The sequence below is a fragment of the Trichoderma reesei genome, assembly GCF_000167675.1.
Source record: "Trichoderma reesei QM6a unplaced genomic scaffold TRIREscaffold_1, whole genome shotgun sequence".
NCBI lineage: Eukaryota > Fungi > Ascomycota > Sordariomycetes > Hypocreales > Hypocreaceae > Trichoderma > Trichoderma reesei.
This window is the reverse complement of record NW_006711148.1, coordinates 3,512,584-3,531,207: the sequence shown is the minus strand read 5'-3', so window position 1 is coordinate 3,531,207 and position 18,624 is coordinate 3,512,584. Positions and strand designations below refer to the sequence as shown.

The window sequence follows — 18,624 nt, the reverse complement described above, 5'->3', positions numbered from 1 at the left end:
GAGTTGTGACTTGTTGGTTGATACATACAAGAGGTACGCAAACAGGTACAGTAAGGTAGTATCTGTTAGCGGCAAGCCGCGGGGACCGGCAAGGATTAATTCGATGAAGAACGACCGGGATTCATCAATTGACCGGTTTGCGACCAACGAACGGGGTTTGTAGCGGCTGCTTTGCTTTCGAGGTCCATCACTTCCACATGCCAACTGAGCTGCTGCTGCTACTGCTACGGTACTGCCGCGGTTTGTGTTTGGGGGGGTTTTGCGATGCCAGAGAGGAGCCGGCCATTGCGACGCTGAAGCCGGAAAGTGACTCGTGATTGTTTATTACCTTGACTTGGCTCTTTTTCTGCAACTCCGCACCTAAGGAAACCATCACCACCAACGTCGCCACAGCATCAACCCTCTCCGGTCGGCTGTCGCCTCTGCTTCTGCTTCTCGACCGCTGCTGAGCTGTTGCCCTTTCATCTACTACCTACACAGGGTACATACCTACACAACACGCCTCACACACTTCCAAGCCACCTCTCTCCAGCGAGTGCTGCGACACCATGGCGCTCACAACGACGGCAACGACGACGACAACTGCCAGCGGCAGCATCCCGCCGCTGGAATTCTCCTCGCTCGACGACATCACGGCCAAGCACAGCACGCTGCGGGCAACCTTCCGCTCGGGCCGCACCAAGGACGTCGAGTACCGCAAGCAGCAGATCCGGCGCCTGTACTGGGCCATTGTCGACAACGCCGAGCTGATGGAGCTGGCCCTGCACAAGGACATGCGCAAGTCGCGGTTCGAGGCCAACATCTCCGAGATCGACTGGTGCAAGCAGGAGTGCCTCGACGCCGTCGCCGGGCTCGACGACTGGGTCAAGGACGAGCCCGTCCGCGACCTGCCACTGCAATTCCTGCCCATGAGGCCGCGCATCCGCAACGAGCCGCTGGGCACCATCCTCAACATTGGCGCCTACAACTTCCCCTTCCAGCTCAACATCACGCCGCTCGTCGGCGCCATTGCCGCCGGCAACACGTTCCTGCTCAAGCCGTCGGAGCTGTCGCCGCACTCGGCCATGGTGCTCAGGAAGATCATGGACGAGGCGCTCGACCCGGACAGCTACGTCTGCGTCAACGGCGGCATCGACGAGACCAAGCACATCCTCGAGCACAAGTTCGACAAGATTGTCTTCACCGGCGGCCGGCGGACGGGCACCATCATCGCGCAGAAGGCGGCCGAGACGCTCACGCCGGTGCTGCTCGAGCTGGGCGGCCAGAACCCGGCCTTTGTCACGCGAAAGGGCGACGTCAAGCTCGCGGCCCGGCGCCTGCTGTGGCAAAAGTGCCTCAACGCCGGCCAGGTGTGTCTGTCTCACAACTACGTCCTCGTCGAGCGCTGCGTCCTCAACAAGTTCGTCGACGAGGTCAAGAAGCAGTACGCCATCTTCATGCCCCAGGGCGCAAAGGCGAGCCCCGACTTCTCGCGCATCGTCAACCAACACCACTTCAACCGGCTGAAGAAGATGCTCGACAGCTCCAAGGGCACCATTGTCATGGGCGGGTCGATGGACGAGGCGGACCTCTTCATCGAGCCCACGGTGGTCTTGGTCAACGACATCCACGATAGCATGATTGTGGAGGAGACGTTTGGGCCTATATGGTCCGTTCTGCCCTTTGACACCTTGGACGAAGCCATCAATATTGCCCACGAGGTTGACCCGACGCCATTGGCCTTGTTTACCTTTGGCTCGGATGCAGAGAATGAAAAAGGTATGTCCTCATCGTACTGCGAAAGAGCACTATATACCACCCAGCTTGCTCGATATGAGGAGGTCAAGAGCTAATCAAACATGCCATGCAGTCCTCAACAGCGTCACATCAGGGGGAGCCACCATGAACGACGGCTTCTTCCACTCCATGCTCAACCAGACCCCCATCGGCGGTGTCGGCACGTCTGGCATGGGCAGCTACCACGGCTACTACTCCTTCAAGGCCTTTAGCCACCAGCGGCCCATTGCCAAGGTGCCCGCCTGGACCGACAAGCTGCTGCGCGTGCGGTACATGCCGTACTCGGCCAGCGAGTACAAGCGCCACCGCCGCATCAACGCCATCAAGCCCAACTTTGATCGCGACGGTCGCGTCGTCAAGGGCCTCCGGTACTGGGTCTCCGTGCTGCTGAGCCTGGGCTCCAAGAGCGCGGCCGGCCTCGTCTTCAGGTGGGGGGTCCTCGTTGCCCTGGCTGTGACACTGGGTCTGAAACGGAAGTCTTTAGGGATGTGAATCAGGGGACGAGCAACGGGAAGCAATGAGATGTTTCTCTTCATCAGGCAACCCTCTCTATGAGATCCTTCTCTTCTCTCAGGATCTTCTGAGGAGGGATATGAGCATGAGGCATGTATGTTGATGCATTTCACTTTTGCGTTTGATGAGTATTCGAAAGCTTGAGATACCGTGGTTCCTCTAGAGCCTCTTTCGATGTTTTTTTTTTTTAAAATAAAGTATTCCCCTGTATTTGCCTTGCCAAATTTATCTTGATGTTGTGTAGCTGAAACGAGGTATTGGAAGAGAGAACATACTTCAAACTGCATCAGACTTCCAACTCTCAGATGTGACTTGTACAGCACCTCTACCTCTCTCTCTGAGTTAGCCCCCTCCCCCTTCTACCGCCCGGATAACGCCGCAGCAAGCCTCTTGCCCCTCTCGCCACCAAGATAGATGTCATCATCCGCAGATTCCCTCCCAAACTCGACAGCCTCGAGATAGCCCCTCGTGACGGTGTCCTCGTCCACCTTGACGCCGTTCTCCACCAGCGCAAGGATGACGCTCCGGCAGCGCGCAATCTCCCGCATCGTGGGCACGTCGATGTGGTTGTTCTGGCTCGAGTAGATTTGCGAGCTGACGCTCTCCTCCATGCGGTTGATGCCGGCCGCCTCGGCCGCGACGTCGCTCTCCACGTGCTTGCTGATCCAGATGTATCCGTTGACGCCCAGCAAGACGTCAATCTTGCCGCCGCCGTTGGCCGTCTCCATGGTCCACAGCTGGCGCTTGGAGCGCACCACGCCGGCGCCTCCTCCCGTGCCCCCGACGGCGACAAACACGCCGTTGCGGAGCTTGCCGTACTTGAGGCTGCGCGTGTGCAGGCTGGCGGCGCCGTCCTGGTGCAGCTGCTGGACCTCGGCGACGAGCAGGTCGCCCTCGGCGAAGAAGCTCCGGATCTGGAGCTCGTCCGTCTCGGTGCGCTTGCGGAGGATGCCGCCGGGGAGGTTGATGGCGGAGATTTGCAGGATGGCGAGCTGCGCGGCGGCGACGTCGACGCGCCACCGCTTGGCCTGGACCTCGACGATGCGGCCGACGACCAGGTCGCCGATCTCGGGGTTGTAGCGGGCGCGCAGGGGCCGCACGGAGAGGAGCTTGTTGGTGCGCGTGAGGGTGCCTGCGAGGGAGGAGGTGATGTTTGTTGTGTTGGGGGGGACGTATGTCCCGTGGCCGCTGGGAGGGGGAGTCAGTACAATGGTTGTAGTTCAAGGATGTGTAGATGTTGATCGGTGGTTTTGATGTAATGCGATGTGATTGAGGTTGGTTGAGATTTATGGGAGGGAGGAGAGGAAGACGAGCTAAAGGCACGAGAGAGATGATGGTGGTGACGATGACGATGACGTTGGATGAGGTAGAATAAAATAGAATGAAGGGCTTTTCAGGGAAAGAAGTACCGCATCCATTGGGGATTCGACGTAATGACCGTCCCCGGCGTGAGAATCTGGTCTCTCGCGTCGGCTTCCTCCTCATCGAAATCCTCGTCCTCGTCGACACTTTCACCGTCCTGCATCTGAACGTCGCCCAGGACGGCAGCTCCGCCCATTTCCGAGTCCGAGTCCGAATCTGAAGCAACGTCCATGTCGATGTCCATTGCGCGCGGCCGCCGAGGCGCCGGCGTGCTGGGCTGAGGGTTGAGGATTGTGATGGGCATGGCTGTGAGATGGACTGTTTTTTGTGGTGAGGATTTGGGGTGGCGGGAGAACACCGCGAATTGGCCCGTAGCCTGTATTTGAGAACCAAACTGCTCGCTTCCCTGTCAGCTATGCTGTCAAGTTCACCTTGGGGCGCTTGATCGATGTGTTTTTTTTTTCTTGTTTTGGTGACGGTTGAATTTCTTGAGTGAGTGAGTGAGTGAGTGATGCTGTTTTGCTTGTATGAAAAAGTTCAGATTGATGAGAGGTCCAAAGTGGGGCCGATGTTTGGCGCTGCCGGCCTACATACATTTTGGCTGGTGAGCTGCTGGACGCCAAAGAAAGGGAGACTTGCCGAATCATTCTAAGCAAAAGAGCCATGAGATGCTCAGAGAGACATTACTTCAACTTGTGTCTGATCGAATATTTGAATCACATTGTTCAAAATAGTTATTCACCTTGTCTTTTACGCCGCACTTGTGTCGTAACAGCAAGACTCATCAAGACATGCCATGAGTAACTGGGCTCTTCAGGTTTACTCCAGATCTCCTTCACGATGGCAATAATAGAGAGCAATGGTGTCGAAAGAGGAGAGAACATTATCCGTGCATTCAAAGTAGCCTTTTCCTGTGCCTCCAAACGCCGCATCCATGCTGTGACCCAGTCATATACAAGAGAAATAGTACAGTAATATACACGTTCGTTGCTTCGTCTAGCCGCCTTCATCTTGCCTTCGCTGGTCGTCCACGGACTGCATCTGACTTGACGGCTTGGCTCCTACTCTGTAGAGGCGAAAACATCACGATCGCGGGCAGAGTCGTCAAATCCTCAACAGTGGCTCATTTGAATGCCCTCCAGAGGCCCATCCATGCAAGGCTGGCCGAGATGGTGACGATGCCAAACTTGCGACTCCTCATGCCAAAAATGGACTTGCTCTGCATGATAACAGCCCTCTGCTTCTCCAGCTGCGACATGCCCGAAAAGTAGCTGTACGCTGCAAGACCAAAGAATGCACCGCTACCTATGAAAGCGTCAGCCTTACAACTCCTTTCACCATCACATGAAGAGCTTCAAGTTCAAGTCAATGTACTAAGAGGGACCAACCGATGACTTTGCAGGGCAAGCAGTCGTCGCCGCGGTCCTGGCGCAAAACGTCCTGAAGCCGCTCTGGCTTCTCGAGCGAGTGGAGAGTCGGGATCTTGTCGCCGGCCATGTTGAAGAAGCCCTGCTGTCTGACCGAGTTGTCGACTGTTTGATGCAGAGACTGACTACTTTGATACTTTTTAAGGTAATAAATGGGAGGATTTTGAGCTTCAAGATGCTGCAAGGTAGCGACAAGCTGTGATTGGTCTTCATCCATTAGTCAGCGACATCGCACTTGGAACTGCCCCGACCGGAGTTTCGTCATGCTGTACAAAGTACTTTGTAGTCGCGCGACTCCAAACCACTGGAGCTTCTGGCAGACCGTTTGGCTGGGCAAGGCGCTGGGCCGTCACCATGAACGGCGTTATTGAAGCGCTGCACATCTACGATGACAACAGGTAAAGCCCTTGGACCTCTCTGGAAAGCTGTCTCTTGGAAGCTCTGCTGACTTGCCACCAGAAACCCCATCCTGTCGCACACCTACACCGGCCGGCCTCTCTCGGCCTCCCACCTTCTGGCCCTCTATCTCGAGCATCCGTTTCCGCGGCCGAGCCTCATCTACCTCCCCAACGCAAACCCGCCGACGCTCGTCTTCAGCCTGACGCACTCCAATCTGCTGTTCCTGGCCACTTCGTCCACCGAGATTGAACCCCTCCTCGTGCTCGAGTTCCTGCACCGAATTGTCGATGCCTTTGAGGACTTTGTGGGGGCGCCCTTGCTGGCTGTCAAGCTCGAAAACAACTACGATGTCATTGCGCAGCTTCTGACGGAGATGTGCGATGCCGGCACGGTCAGCACGACGGAGCCCAATGCTCTGCGAGAGGTCGTCGAGATGGAGGGCTGGGTCGACAAGCTGCTCGGTAGCATCAACTTGCCAGGGTATGTGCCCCCCGCGATTGTGTTGATGAAGATGGAATAATGGAACTCATGTCAACTGACACGGGAGCAGGAAATCCCCGCTTAACACAACTCCGGCCGCGCCGTCACTGATAGCCGCCAACACGCCAGCCGTGCCCTGGAGACGAGCCAACGTACGGCACACCTCAAACGAGCTCTACGCCGACGTCGTCGAGACCCTGTCCGTAACGCTGGCCCCGTCAGGGAGGCCGCTGGCTGCGTTCGCTAATGGAACGATTGCGTTTACGTCAAAGGTGTCGGGCGTCCCCGATGTCCTGGTGACGCTCGGCAGTCCGTCGGGGAAGCATAACATAGGCGGCATCATGGAACTGCCCGTCTTCCACCCCTGCGTTCGATTGGCACGGTGGAATGAGCGACCCGGGGAGCTGAGTTTCATACCACCCGACGGACGGTTCATTCTGGCTGGTTACGAGGTTGATCTGCTACCATTTACTAGTGGGAAGAGTGGGAGCGTCAGCTCAAACAATCTCAAGCTTCCCGTCAATCTTGAGATGAAAACCGGGCTTGGGCCGGTGGGGTCCGAGTTTGAGGTCAGGCTGCAAACTAACAAGATCTTTGGCACGCCGAATTCATCAGCAGTAAGCCAATTGAGCCGCGCAGGAGTTCCTGGACGGTTATCGTCACCACATCCCGGGAGCCCAAGCTCGCCGCTACTCGACGATTTGATTGTCACCATTCCTCTGCCCGAAGACGTGAGGAACTTGTCAGACATTAGGCCGTCCCGGGGGGATGCAAGCTTCAACAGAGCCGAGGGGCGCCTCGAGTGGCACATCCCGGCAAAGGAGATTTCTGGCCCGACGTCTCATTTCGGGTTGAGGTGTACGGTGGTGGGATCTCTGGCCGACGACGAAGAGGAGGAGTTTGATCCTACGGGATTCGGGTTTGGCACCGATTATGCATACAACGAGCCATACCAAAGCACGGCCGTCAAGTCAGGCAAGGACAAGGCGGGCGCAGATGATGAGCAGGATCCTAAGAAGACGGCGCAGAACAAGATTCTGATGCCTAGTTCGGCCGCCGTGAGCTTCTCGGTCAAGGGATGGCTGGCGAGCGGACTGAAGATTGAGAGCATAGTATTAGACTCGAGGAAAAGCCGGGGGCTCAGCGAGGGCGTGAAGCCGTACAAGGGCGTCAAGTACCTGACGGTCAGCAAGGGAGGAGTAGAGATTCGCTGCTAATAGACTGCTAGACGTACGGGAGTTGTATTGCCGTTCTCACTGTTGATTCCTTTCGTCGTCTTGAGCCAATGATACCGTCTAACCCGATGCCCGAGCCAAGTCCGAGGCAGCTTCGCGGCTACCCCCCTCCGGCAACCGTATTGATTGTAACCAAAGGTGATCCTCTGGGCTCAACAGTCTTGTCTGCCCCAACAATGCTTTTTGCAGCATCTGTGTCAAGTCAATTCATACCTAGATCCACAGCTTCATTGCTGCTCATGAAATCAACAGCAGCCATGGCCCGGTGACGGCTCGGCAACAGCTTACTCGCTAGTCGCTTGTGCCCCACGTGCGTCCTTGTCCAAGTGCGTCACTGCTTCTGCACCCTCGGAATCGGCTCTCCTTCGCCTTCACTTACACCAACCTGTCGCATTCCATCCTCCTCTCCCCTCATGCCGATTCTGGCCCTGCAAAGCGCGACAACGAGCTGAGAGAAGGCAGAACCTCTGTGGCTCCCCGCATTGGTCGTCCGCCAGGCCATGAAGCGCTTCGCGGGCCCTGTTCTGCAGCGCGGGCGTGGCGCGAGGGTCAGGGTCAGCCGAGATGCGTCAGAGCTGACCCGGGCTCTGCGATGCTGCGCGCCGGCCTCTGGAGCATCGTCTGCCGCGACCTGTCCGGTGCGATGGAGCTCGAGCCGGCCTGGGAGGCCGCGGACGGCGATTTTCTTCCCGGGTGAGCTGCTGTTCCTTGCCTGTGCGAAAAAAGGGCCCCGAGGTCGGGGTAAAACAAAAGGGGACACTGTTTGTGACTGATGCGTGATTGCGTGCGCCTTGAGCTGGACAGGCCAGGGAGTGCAAAAGGTCGGCATGCTGTCGCCGTGGCTGGAGGCGTTTCCCGCGACGGCTTCGCACATCATCCAGGAGATTGACGACGTCGCCGGCTTCAAGATCTCCGACGTCATCCAGAACGGCCCGTCCAAGGTCCTGACGCAGACGACCATGGCCCAGCCCGCCATCATGGCCACGTCCATCTTCATCCTGCGCATCCTCGAGCGCGAGTTCGACTTTCGAGTCGCCGACCACTTCGACGTTACGCTGGGGCATTCTCTGGGCGAGTTCACGGCCCTGGTCGCGGGGGGTTACCTTGCCTTTGAGGACAGCTACTATCTCGTGCAGCGGCGCGCGGCCGCCATGTCGGAGGCGACGAAGAAGGCCATCCAGGAGTACGGGGGCGAATATGGAATGGTGGCGGTGATTACGGAGCCCGAGTACATGCAGCCCTTGATCAAGGCGATCCGCGACTTTGTCGGGCACTCGAGCGACGGGAGCAAGTCGGAGAGCAGCGAGGACGTGCCGCCGATTGAGCAGGTGTTGATTGCCAACATCAACAGCAAGAACCAAATTGTCCTGAGCGGCAACATGGAGAGGATCAAGACGCTGATAGCCCATGTCCGCCAGTTCTTGGGCCACGATCCGCGCGCCGTGCGGCTGCACAGTGATAGTCCCTTCCACAGCCCTATTATGAAGCCCGCGGTGACGGTCATGAAGAACATCCTGGCCAAGAAGAGCCGCGTGCCTGGCCGGGAGGACGAGGACATGGTCACGTTTCCGGGCTTGATGCCGTGCATCAGCAATGTCTCGGCCAGGCCGTTTGAAAGCAAGGAGCAGCTCAAGGACTTATTGGCCCGAGGGTGCCTCGAGACGGTACGGTGGTGGGCGTCCATCAAGTATCTCGACCAGGAAGAGAAGGTCAGGCGATGGGTAGGCATCGGGCCTGGCAAGGTAGGAAGGAATCTGGTGGGAAAAGAGGTGGGCATGAGGGGGAAGGATTTGGTCAAGGGAGGCGGCGTCTGGGCGATTACAGATCCGTTTGAGGTGGAAGAGGTGCTGCGAGGGCTGGAAGAGACGGCCAACATTGTAGATGACGAAGAAGAGTGAAGGACAAGCTATTGCTGAAGAAGATGGCAATGCATAGACGAGTCAGGACGATGGGGCTTGGGTGTAGTAGTAGTATGTATCAGCGTGTAAGATCGCATGTAAGATAGGTGGTGGGCGGAAGCAGTGATTGTATATCGGGATGTCGCGTATATTCAAGACGGCTGTTACCTGATTCAACGTCGTAGTCTGTGCTAATAATCGCCGTTGATGAGTATAATAATGAGTAGAATTCTGTCTTACTCAGGAGGTTTGCTGGCATTTGCATGTGAAGCTGCTTGTGTGTCGTTGCGGCCACCCCACAGTGACGGAGGAGGCACCTCAATTAACTGTACGTGCATCCCAGCCCACTCTGCAGCTTGAGCTCCAGCACCTTAAACCTCAACCTCAAACCTCAACCTCAACACCACCTCCCAAAGAACCGCACACAGACAAGCGACACAATGTCCGCCGCAATACCTTCAGTCGCCTGCCTCGGCGTCATCGGGCGCAACGTAAGCCTTCCAACTCTCATTTCCTACCTCCCCAAAACCTCAGAAACCAAAGCAAAACAGCAAAAGCTGACTGGGAGCCCGGCAGAACAACCCCCTACACATCTCCATCTTCCCGTCCTACGACCCCCTAGCAAACGCCTTCACCCCGATCCGGAACCCGCTCCAGTTCTCCCTCCTCCTCTCCTCCACCATCGACGTCTTCGACCTGCGATCCAAGAACAGCACCGCGTCGGGCGACTATGGCCTGCTGCACGCCATCGACGACCGCCTCGCGGCCTACGGCTTCGAGACCAACACGGGCGTGCGCATGGTCTGCATCGTGGACATGCGCGGGCGGCGCGTCGAGGCGGGCGGCAGCGGCGCCGTTGGGTCGAGCGCTGCTGCTGCTGCTGCTGCTGCTGCCTTGGGGGCTGGCGGTGGCGGTGCTGCTGCACCCTCGATGTCGGCTTCTTCCTTGGGCGCTGGCAGCGGAGGTCCTTCGAGCTTGGCGGGCTCTTCTGCGGCGGCTGCGACGGCGCGGTCGGCAGTGGGGAGCGTGGGCGCGGGACTGCGCGATGCGGAGCTCAAGCCTGTCTTCAGGGCGATGCAGAGCGCGTACGTGAGGCTCCTCCAGAATCCCTTCTACGACCCTGACGAGCATGCGCCGCTGGGGGGCAAGGGCGGCAAGAGGATCACGAGCAAGAAGTTTGGGGATGCCATGAAGAGAATAGGGGAGGCGTGGACGCCTGGCGTTACGACTTTGTGAGGGAAGATCATATGGCTTTGAAGGAGCTGAGTAGAGGATGTGTGTAGAGGGACATGGGCGATTTCTGGGCATTTGCATTGGCGTTTCTTGGGGGGGAGGGAGGAGGGCTGGGCTTCGTTTTTCTTCTTTTTTCTTGATATCCGTGATTGATATGGGTGGTGCCCTGGCATTGATTTCCTGTCTAGCGGGCTTGTAATATCTGACTTGTAACTCTTATTGTTGTTCCTATCTTGAACTGTTGCCCTTGGCTATCCCCTCTCTTCGCTCCGCTTCTTCAGATGCTCGACTCTCCATCGCGAGAGCCCTGCCACCTCGTCCACCTCTACGCTCGCCCCCATCCCCTCACCACTGCCGAGCTTCCTCTCCTCCAGGACCTTGACCCGGTACGGCCTCGAAGCCTCTCCGCCCTCCCAGTGCCGCGCCTCCATAGCCAACGGCTGCCACCAGTCCCCCGTCCTGGCATGCCACCTCGCGCTGCACAGCTCCCACAGCCGCGACGCGGCCCTCTTGTAAGCGAAGCGCTCGTCTTCGCCTGTAAACGCGCTCGTGTTGCCAAAGTCCACAGGCCGCTTCTGCAGGCCAAAGTCCGAGTCTTGGTCCGGGTCGTATTTGGACGTGGCGGATTTGGTGTCGTAGTAGGACACGTTGGGGCGGAAGGGGGCGATCTGGTCTTGATAGACCTCGGCCACTGTCTCCGAGTATGTTGCGTCGTCAACACTCAATGCATTTTCGCCGCCCTTGTCCCCCGCTTCTCCTGAAACCTTGTTCGTAGGCTGTAGTGTTTCTGGAAAGAAGAGGTCGTCTGGAGGACTTTCGGCACGGATGACGAGCTTGCAGCGGGCTTCGTACATGGCGTCGAGGAGGGTGATGAAGCGCCGTGCTTCGTTCTTGGCCAGGATTGTCAGAATGGGGACGCGGTCGATGATGAAGGTGTGGTATGTCGATGCCATTGTGAGATAGTCTGCTGGCCCGAACGACTCGACGAGCTTGTCAAAAGTCCAGAAGACGAAGCCGTTGTGGTGATGTGGTGCGACGACTTGGCGGCCGTAGACGATGAGTTTGGATGGCTCCCAGGGGACTAGCCGGCTGTCGGACCCCAAGACGATCTTTTGGATGCTTTGTGTAAAGGATTGGTCGTCTTCGTCAAAGAGATAATAGTAGGGCGGCCTCTTCCTTTCCTTCTTGGCCTTGTCACTCCCAGTTCGTTCCCCCTCAACAGGCGCGGCGACATGTAAGACGCCATTCACACCTTGTTCTACCTGGTCGACGGCAGCAAGTGGGCTGGAATCTTCTTCTCTCCTCCGCCAGTCCTGCGCGCCCTCCATCTGCCAGAAGTCGCATCGAGCCTTGAGCACCTCGAGGAAGGCAGCAAAGTCGCTCGTCTGGCCAAAGAGTTCCCCTCGATTGCGCGACGCACCCCCAAAGATCTTGCCCATGAGGCCCCTCGACGTCGGCGCATAATCGACGCCCGTGGCCTTCTGCAGCTCCTCGGGCATCCGGTTTGACGAGGCTACCAGAACTCCGCCCAGCTGGAAGAAGGCGACGAACAAGTTGCTGAGGATCTTGCTTGCAGCTCGGTCTGGGAGCTGGAACTCGTCTAGGAAGAGAATGGGGGACTCGTCGACGAGCTTCTTGGCCATCCAGAGGAGAGAGTATTCCGCGGCTGCATTTGCATCTGCACCTGATGACTGATGACTGGACCTTCGGTGCTTCTCAAGTTGCGACAGTGTGTAGAGCATAAAGGTGTTGAAATGCCATCGCTTCTTCTTTTGCGTGGGTAGGCCCTCAGCCAACAGGTCCAGAAGCATCGACTTTCCCGTGCCAACCTCCCCTGAGAGAAACAATCCCTTTGGAGAATCAATATCAATGGCCGTCTGATGGTTCGTCAACACCCGGGTCAGGGCCAGACTCTCTCTGCCTTCGGGCGTGTTGAGCAGTTGTTTGAACAGGGGGTTCCGCCATATTGCGTGGTTTCGCAGTGCCAAGATGCCCTCGCCGGTCTCTTCCTCTGGCGGCTTCTTCTTGGGCTCTGTGAGGCGAGCGACTTGGTCGAGTCGCTGACGATAGTCCGCTTGGGGAGAGTAATCTTTTACGCGAAGGTAGATCTTGTGTAGGTGCCGTGCCAGGCGGTGCTGAGCGGGATCGGGGGAGTAGACGCCTGCGGCTACTAGGGACTGGTATTTGACCAGAGGGTCGGTGATGGTGACTGCCGTGGAGAATCTCCTCATGCTGACAATTTGACTCATCTGTTTACTTGTGATATGTGGCCATGAGGGCTATCATGGATCATGAAGATTGGTTTAACCAGCGGTTGAGTGGCTGACACGGAGTTGGAAGATAGCCGCGGTTGGCTAGAACATTGAAGGGATATGGAAGAAATAGAAAATTATCGAGATTGGCTGTGAGACGAGAAGACAGGAGATGGTTATGACAAGTTTGATATAAAGCGTCTAGACACAATTGATCAGATAGGTATCTGTATGAAGTGTCATAAGATGGTGCCAGATATCAAATCTCAAGTTTTCATAGTAATACTGGCCGCCAACAGAACCCCAAGGTGTAGTAGCCCAGCTGGTGCCGCCAAAAAAAAAAAACTGCGCCGTCTTCTGCAGATCTTGCAGCGTCACCAAGCACCTCAAGTTCTCGTAAACTTCAAGTATTGCCTATACCAATCAGAAATCCCCTTGAGTTAACGGCATTAAGCGTTTCGTGAATCTATAACACGTTCAGAAGCATGTTGTTTAGAAGGCTTGGGCCTCGAAATGTCCGGCATTCAGAAGCCTCGTGCAGTGCGAATGACGGTTACGGAGTACCTCTCACCTACAGCGAAACTGTACGCTTCTCGGTGTACATGCGCACGGTTTCACCAGCCACGAGCGTTTTCTCTTTGATCGAGACGCCTGACGACAAGGTGACTTTTGCTTTTGGAGAGACCTCAAGACTTTGTTCTCGAGTATCGTCCTTATTTCAACGCGGCGCTCGGGTACTTGCTGCCAAGGTACCGCGTGGGTGCGTCAGATGCTCCGGCGAGCCAGATCAGCGGTACCTGTACAGTACTTCTCTCACCCCGCCCAAACCAGTGCGGCATCAAGTACCTTTTGGGGCACCAACCTCCGTGCGCCGGGGAATTCTGCCCATTTTCCAGTTGTTTTTCGCCCACCGCCAGCAGCGCCAATGAATCAAAGCCGCTGTTTTGCTTCTCTCACGCACCGCACCAATACCCCATAGCAAACCATACCATACCACATCTGCTCGCCCTGTGGCTGGAGATCCATCTTGCATCTTCATTGCCTCAGTCCCGGCATTTCGACATGCCCTTCTAAGCTCCCCCCTTTCCATCATCGAATCCATCTGTCGCCGCCTCTCGAGCTCGTCAGCAGCTTGCCTTCGCGACTCGCGCGCCCGGCGCGATCTCTGCGATCTCGAAAATCTAGCCCTCCTCACACCCAGGCCTTTCCCGTCGAGCCACCACCATGTTCTCTCCATCCGCGAACGAGGGCGGCCCGGCCACGGCGACTCGCTCCCGACGGCGGTTGCGCCCCAAGAGCCAGGAACAGCTTGTCGCGGCCCCGAAGCCAAAGAGGCAGCGCGTGCCCTTGAGCGAGCAGACGTCGACCAACGCCGACGCCCAGCCTGAGATGGCTGAGGTGAGGCCGGAAAAGGCTGCAACGCCCGCCGAGCCCAAGAAGGACGTCGGCATCGAGAACGCGGCTCCGGTGCAGACCGTGCTGCGCAAGGAGCTGATTGTCCGGACCAAGAAGCCCAAGCATGGCGATCGTGCTGCTCAAAAGGGTGATGGAAGCCTTCTCCTGGTAAGCTGCAGAGCTCCATCTAGCTTTCAGAGCTTGGCCTCGTCGCATCGGGGCCTCCTTCACCATCGTTTCCAATTGTCCAATGCTGATACGTCTCTTTGCAACGTTAGACAAGCACCAATGCATATACTGTTAGCAAATTACCAGCGCTGCCCGACAGAATCCGGAGTGACTGGTCTGGTACGCTTCACCTGAAGTTTTTTTTTTTCTTCCGCATCTGCGGCGGCCTTCGCGCGTACTAACTCGAGCAGGGAGCCAACACGCCGACATCTTCTCATCATTCGGCTACGCCTTGACGCTGACACCAACTCATGCTGTCGTTTGGCCCTACAATTCGACCTCGCAATCCCCCGAGACCTTCACCTTCACTCTACCGTCCTCCTCGAAGCCCAACGACGCCCTCCCCGTGGGATGTCTCGTCTCCCCCTCTGCCTCATCGACCGAGCCCGGCTTGGTCGTTGTGATGGCGAGCACTGGCAAGGTCATCTTCTGGGAGTCCATCTCCAGCGCCGCTACGTTCGCCTTCATCAATAAAGACAGATCGGGTGTTGAGTACATGATCTCTGGAATGTCATCGAGCGAGAAAGTGGTGGCCATCACCAATGCAGAGACCGCAGGCTTTCTTCTTACCTTCAACAGCGGACGCCTCGCGTACATGAACGTACGTGATAGCCACGGACGACCGGCAATCTCTGTCCAATTTCTACGAAGCAACCTGTCAAGCACCAACGGCGGCCTCTTTGGCACCATTCGCTCTGCCTTTTCGCACCTGAGCCTCAAGGGGGACATTGCGGCTGTCCGGGCTGATAGGTCTGCGAGAGTTGGCGAGAAGAATATCGTGGCTTTGACCAACAAGGGCAAGCTGCAGTCGTGGAAGGTTCACCGCGGAGGCCACCACGAACCGTTCGGCGAGTTTGACGCCCGAGATTCCATTATATCAGCGCTCTGGGAGGTTGACCCGTCCTACCGCGAACTCTCGGCCGAATCCTTTGAAGCTCTCGACTTCACTTTTGTCCCGAGGGGCTTGGAGCACAAATACCTCGACCTCAGCAAGCTCAGCGCCGCTACTGCTACCGATGATCCGTCCGTTCAGCAACTCCTGCTGCTTGTCAGCCTCACCAGCCGGACCGTCTCCCGTTATGCCCTCGTGGAAGTCATCCTAACTCAGAAGAGGTCCCAAGTAGGCATGATCCGACCAATTACTTCATACACAACCCCAGTTTCGCAAACGGATTCCATCCAGGCGGTTAGGCCGCGACTCTATCTGCCGCGTCCTGCCCTCGTGGCCTTTGCGGTATTTGATCGTGCCGCGGTAATAGCCTCTATTGCAGTGTCACCCGAGTCTCCTGATTCTCAGCTTCAATCTGACACACACACCCTGTCTCCCTCCTTTGAAGATGTCATCGACTTTCGCGAGGATAATGTCCATGAAGTCGTTGGATCCGGGTTCGAAGAAATGCCACCGGCGTCGACTTCCAGCGATGAAAGCCGAGCAGCGCGTGCAAAGAGCAAAAACCCGGCCGTGGTTCTCGTGGTCCGCGGAGCCGGCGTCATTCGGATCGCAACCACGGATGTGGACAAGTTCGCCAGCGATCAGCCTCCACAAGTGTCGGCCAAGAACAAGCTGGAGCAGGCCGTCTTCTTTGGCACCAAGAAGAACAACCCTCTAGTGTTCAATGCCCGCCAGGAGATCCAGTTCTCAAAGGATGAGGTTGCCCAGGCCGCGCTGGAAGTCAGCAACGAGATTCTAAGTTCGACCACCGCCTATATTGCCACCCTGCCAGCGTCATTGGAGGAGAATCTCATCGCACGATCTAATGCCTTGGAGAAACTCATTCTGCACCTCAAGGCCACAGGTGCCAATCTTGACCGCACAACTCGCTGGGCTTTGTTGCACAATGCAGAAAAGATGCACGTCGCAACGCTACTGTGGAAACGACAAGAGGCCTTCGTTGCAGCACGCCCAGCAGACCTCAAAAAGACCCTGATTGGATACATCGTTGAGTTCATCCACGAGGACCAGAAGCATAAGCCCAGCCCCGAGGTTGGCGAAGTTGACCGCATCCGCCACTGGTTCCTCAACGACATTTTCCGCCTCGAACTTTTTGTCGCATGGGCATACGAAGTCATCAAGGTCTTGTACAAGGACAAACTGTTGGACGACGCCAAGGTGACATACATGATTTACGAAGCACTTCAGATCAACATCTGCGCCCTGCTGGGGGCTCTTGATTTCCGCAGAACCAACCTTGCCTTTTACGGGCTGGGTGACGAGAAGCTGAGATTGGGCATCCTCCGCGATGGTTACGAAGGCCTCCCCGAGCCGTGGACAGGATGCCACTACGTTGCCAACAATATTGCACGCTTGGTCGAGCTCTCGGAACAGTGGCATTTGAAGTGGACTCAGACAGATGCGGAGGAAACCACCAAGCCTGCGCATAGACCGGACCCAGCCATCATTGAGAAGATTTACAAAGACCTGCCGGCGGCTATTGACGGCATGCTCACCTCAATTCTCGAATACTCTCGATGGGCCGAAACGACACCAGACCAGAAATCCATGGGCCAGACGTTTGCCAAGGAATACCACAAGGAAAGATACGAGAGACCCATAAGCCTTGCACGGGCAGGAAAATTTGATGAAGGAGCTGCCATTGCCGAAAAGCATGGCTGTCTGGAAGGCCTAGCAGTCATTCTGCTCGACCACATGGAGGAGGTTGACATGGTGGGCCGCGAACCCGCACTCACCGCTTTGGAGCTGGAGAGCCTGGCCATCGTCAAGAGAGAGCAAGCGGAGCGGCTCAAGTCAAAGTTCACCCGATATGGCCAAGAATTTGCCTTCCCCGTTTACGAGTATCTGCTCAAGAAGCACGGGGTTGAGGCGGTGCTGTCGTTTGAGCTTGAGACGCACGGTTACAAGACACGGTTCCTTCGCAGCAGACCTGAGCTGGCGCGGATATCGTGGATCAACGACATTCAGCAGGAGAAGCAAGTCGGCCATGCTGCAGAAACGCTTATCCACCTCGCCCTCGAAAAGGAGCAGCAAGTGTGGAACAAGAAGATTGAGCTCAGTCTTGGGAAGTTGGCCCTGTTGGCGGAGCTGGAGCAGAAGTCGCAGCCAAAGTCGCAGTCGAAAGACTACAAAGCGAGTGCAGACGAACTTCGCATTGACCAGCAAGTCAAGCACGTCGACAAGGAGCTCACCACGATCAATGTTCAGGATCAGCTCTACGCTCAAATCCTCCCCAGCACTTACGACGCCGTTGACGAAGCGGCGGCTCTGAACCTTGCCATGGAGGCCCACGCTGCAAATGTGCCCAAGCGCCAGAAGGTCCTACGCCAGCTGTTCGAAGATGGCATGGAAAGGCTGCTGAAGCACGAGGTCCTCGATCCCATGACTCTCATTGATTTGTTGACCCTCGCGGACATCAGCCCAGAATCCCGACAAATGACAGGACACCCGTTCTGGTTGGCCCTCAAGGTGGCTGAGTCCAGTTGCAGCGGCGATGAGCTTCGGGAAGCGAAACGGCTCATCTGGAGGAGGCTCTTCATCCGAGATGACTGGGCCAAGATCAACGACACTCAGCTGAAGGATGATCGTGAAGTTGTGGAGAGACTGGCAAATACTGAGCTATATGCCATGCTCTCGGACTGCGTTCGACACCGTAAGTTGAAAACCCAAGAGGCCGCGTACGAGGAATGAAGGAAAACACCAGAGCTAACACAGCCGAATAGAAGATGCCCAAAGCGAGTTCAGGCCTATGACGCCGAGAGACGCCCTTGGTGCTTTCACGGAGCAGCTCGATCGTCGTTTCCGCGACTTTGACGCGAGCATGAGGACCAAGCTCATCGACTGCATGCACCACGAGGACAAGCTCCTTACCCAACACATTGAAAAGCACCGTCTCACAGAATGGCTGCGCACCGCTCTGGAAGCGGCTCAAGCCCAGCACGACAAGGAGAAGCAGGAGGCGCCGAATGCCATTGCTCCCCTGACCTTGGGTGGCCCCCTTATTGACGGCAACACCACCGCTTCTGGCACTAATGGCAAGGCCCTGTAAAGCAAACTTCCGCTCGGAGGACGACACGACCACGGGACGAAGAGGAAGGGAAAACACAAAGGGTGGAAGAGAAATCATCCAAATGAGAAAGATGGGGGGGCAAAAACAATAAGACGTAAAGAGAAACGAAACAATCTTGGCAAGTGTCTTTTGTCATTGGGCGGCGTTTGGCTGAATGTATCCACGGTTCTTTCTTATCTGTTCCATCATCAAATGCTGTACTATAAAAATTTTTCCTCCTCGAGCACAAGAGGGGGGGAAAAAAAGGGAGGAAGAGCAAAGCGGGTTGAAAGGCAAAAAAAAAAAAAGGAACATTGAGACACACACACAGAGAGAAAGGATGGAAGGAAGGGCCTTATCATACTATACATAGGTACAACCTACCTTGACTTCTCCCAAGAGCCGGGAGCAAAGAGAGTGGGTAG

At 56.5% G+C, this 18,624-nt stretch overlaps 7 protein-coding genes across 7 annotated transcripts; 4 read left to right on the top strand and 3 right to left on the bottom strand.

Annotated features, from left to right (window-relative positions):
• The first annotated feature begins 419 nt into the window (after positions 1-419).
• On the top strand, positions 420-2,432 carry TRIREDRAFT_74502 (uncharacterized protein). Its single transcript, XM_006961857.1, has 2 exons — positions 420-1,758; positions 1,871-2,432. Exons 1-2 carry the CDS (start codon positions 549-551, stop codon positions 2,266-2,268), a joined length of 1,608 nt encoding a protein of 535 aa, XP_006961919.1. The 5' UTR covers positions 420-548; the 3' UTR covers positions 2,269-2,432.
• Positions 2,433-2,648: 216 nt separating this feature from the next.
• Positions 2,649-3,955, bottom strand: TRIREDRAFT_103348 (uncharacterized protein; the record flags this gene model as incomplete). The annotated part of the gene is made up of 3 exons (XM_006961415.1): positions 2,649-3,477; positions 3,699-3,745; positions 3,833-3,955. 3 exons carry the CDS (start codon positions 3,953-3,955, stop codon positions 2,649-2,651), a joined length of 999 nt encoding a protein of 332 aa, XP_006961477.1.
• Positions 3,956-4,652: 697 nt separating this feature from the next.
• TRIREDRAFT_119960 (uncharacterized protein) lies at positions 4,653-5,148 on the bottom strand (the record flags this gene model as incomplete). The annotated part of the gene is made up of 2 exons (XM_006961414.1): positions 4,653-4,956; positions 5,040-5,148. The coding sequence occupies 2 exons, from the start codon at positions 5,146-5,148 to the stop codon at positions 4,775-4,777; spliced, it is 291 nt and encodes a 96-aa protein (XP_006961476.1). The 3' UTR covers positions 4,653-4,774.
• Positions 5,149-5,432: 284 nt separating this feature from the next.
• TRIREDRAFT_53811 (uncharacterized protein) lies at positions 5,433-9,090 on the top strand (the record flags this gene model as incomplete). The annotated part of the gene is made up of 6 exons (XM_006961856.1): positions 5,433-5,476; positions 5,538-5,957; positions 6,028-7,156; positions 7,186-7,393; positions 7,757-7,885; positions 7,997-9,090. 6 exons carry the CDS (start codon positions 5,433-5,435, stop codon positions 9,088-9,090), a joined length of 3,024 nt encoding a protein of 1,007 aa, XP_006961918.1.
• A 440-nt stretch (positions 9,091-9,530) lies between these two features.
• TRIREDRAFT_53462 (uncharacterized protein) lies at positions 9,531-10,326 on the top strand (the record flags this gene model as incomplete). Its single annotated transcript, XM_006961855.1, has 3 exons — positions 9,531-9,581; positions 9,667-9,950; positions 10,116-10,326. The coding sequence occupies 3 exons, from the start codon at positions 9,531-9,533 to the stop codon at positions 10,324-10,326; spliced, it is 546 nt and encodes a 181-aa protein (XP_006961917.1).
• Positions 10,327-10,574: 248 nt separating this feature from the next.
• TRIREDRAFT_2173 (uncharacterized protein) lies at positions 10,575-12,554 on the bottom strand (the record flags this gene model as incomplete). The annotated part of the gene is made up of 1 exon (XM_006960898.1): positions 10,575-12,554. The coding sequence occupies one exon, from the start codon at positions 12,552-12,554 to the stop codon at positions 10,575-10,577; it is 1,980 nt and encodes a 659-aa protein (XP_006960960.1).
• A 1,245-nt stretch (positions 12,555-13,799) lies between these two features.
• Positions 13,800-18,199, top strand: TRIREDRAFT_53785 (uncharacterized protein; the record flags this gene model as incomplete). The annotated part of the gene is made up of 4 exons (XM_006961854.1): positions 13,800-14,138; positions 14,249-14,318; positions 14,390-17,803; positions 17,874-18,199. The coding sequence occupies 4 exons, from the start codon at positions 13,800-13,802 to the stop codon at positions 18,197-18,199; spliced, it is 4,149 nt and encodes a 1,382-aa protein (XP_006961916.1).
• Positions 18,200-18,624: the final 425 nt, after the last annotated feature.

Excerpts from the sequence above, each read along its gene's own strand:
- TRIREDRAFT_74502 (XM_006961857.1), top strand. The coding sequence starts at position 549 with ATGGCGCTCACAACGACGGCAACGACGACGACAACTGCCAGCGGCAGC. Across the intron at positions 1,759-1,870 it reads GGATGCAGAGAATGAAAAAG|GGGGAGCCACCATGAACGAC; the intron begins GTATGTCCTCAT and ends GCGTCACATCAG.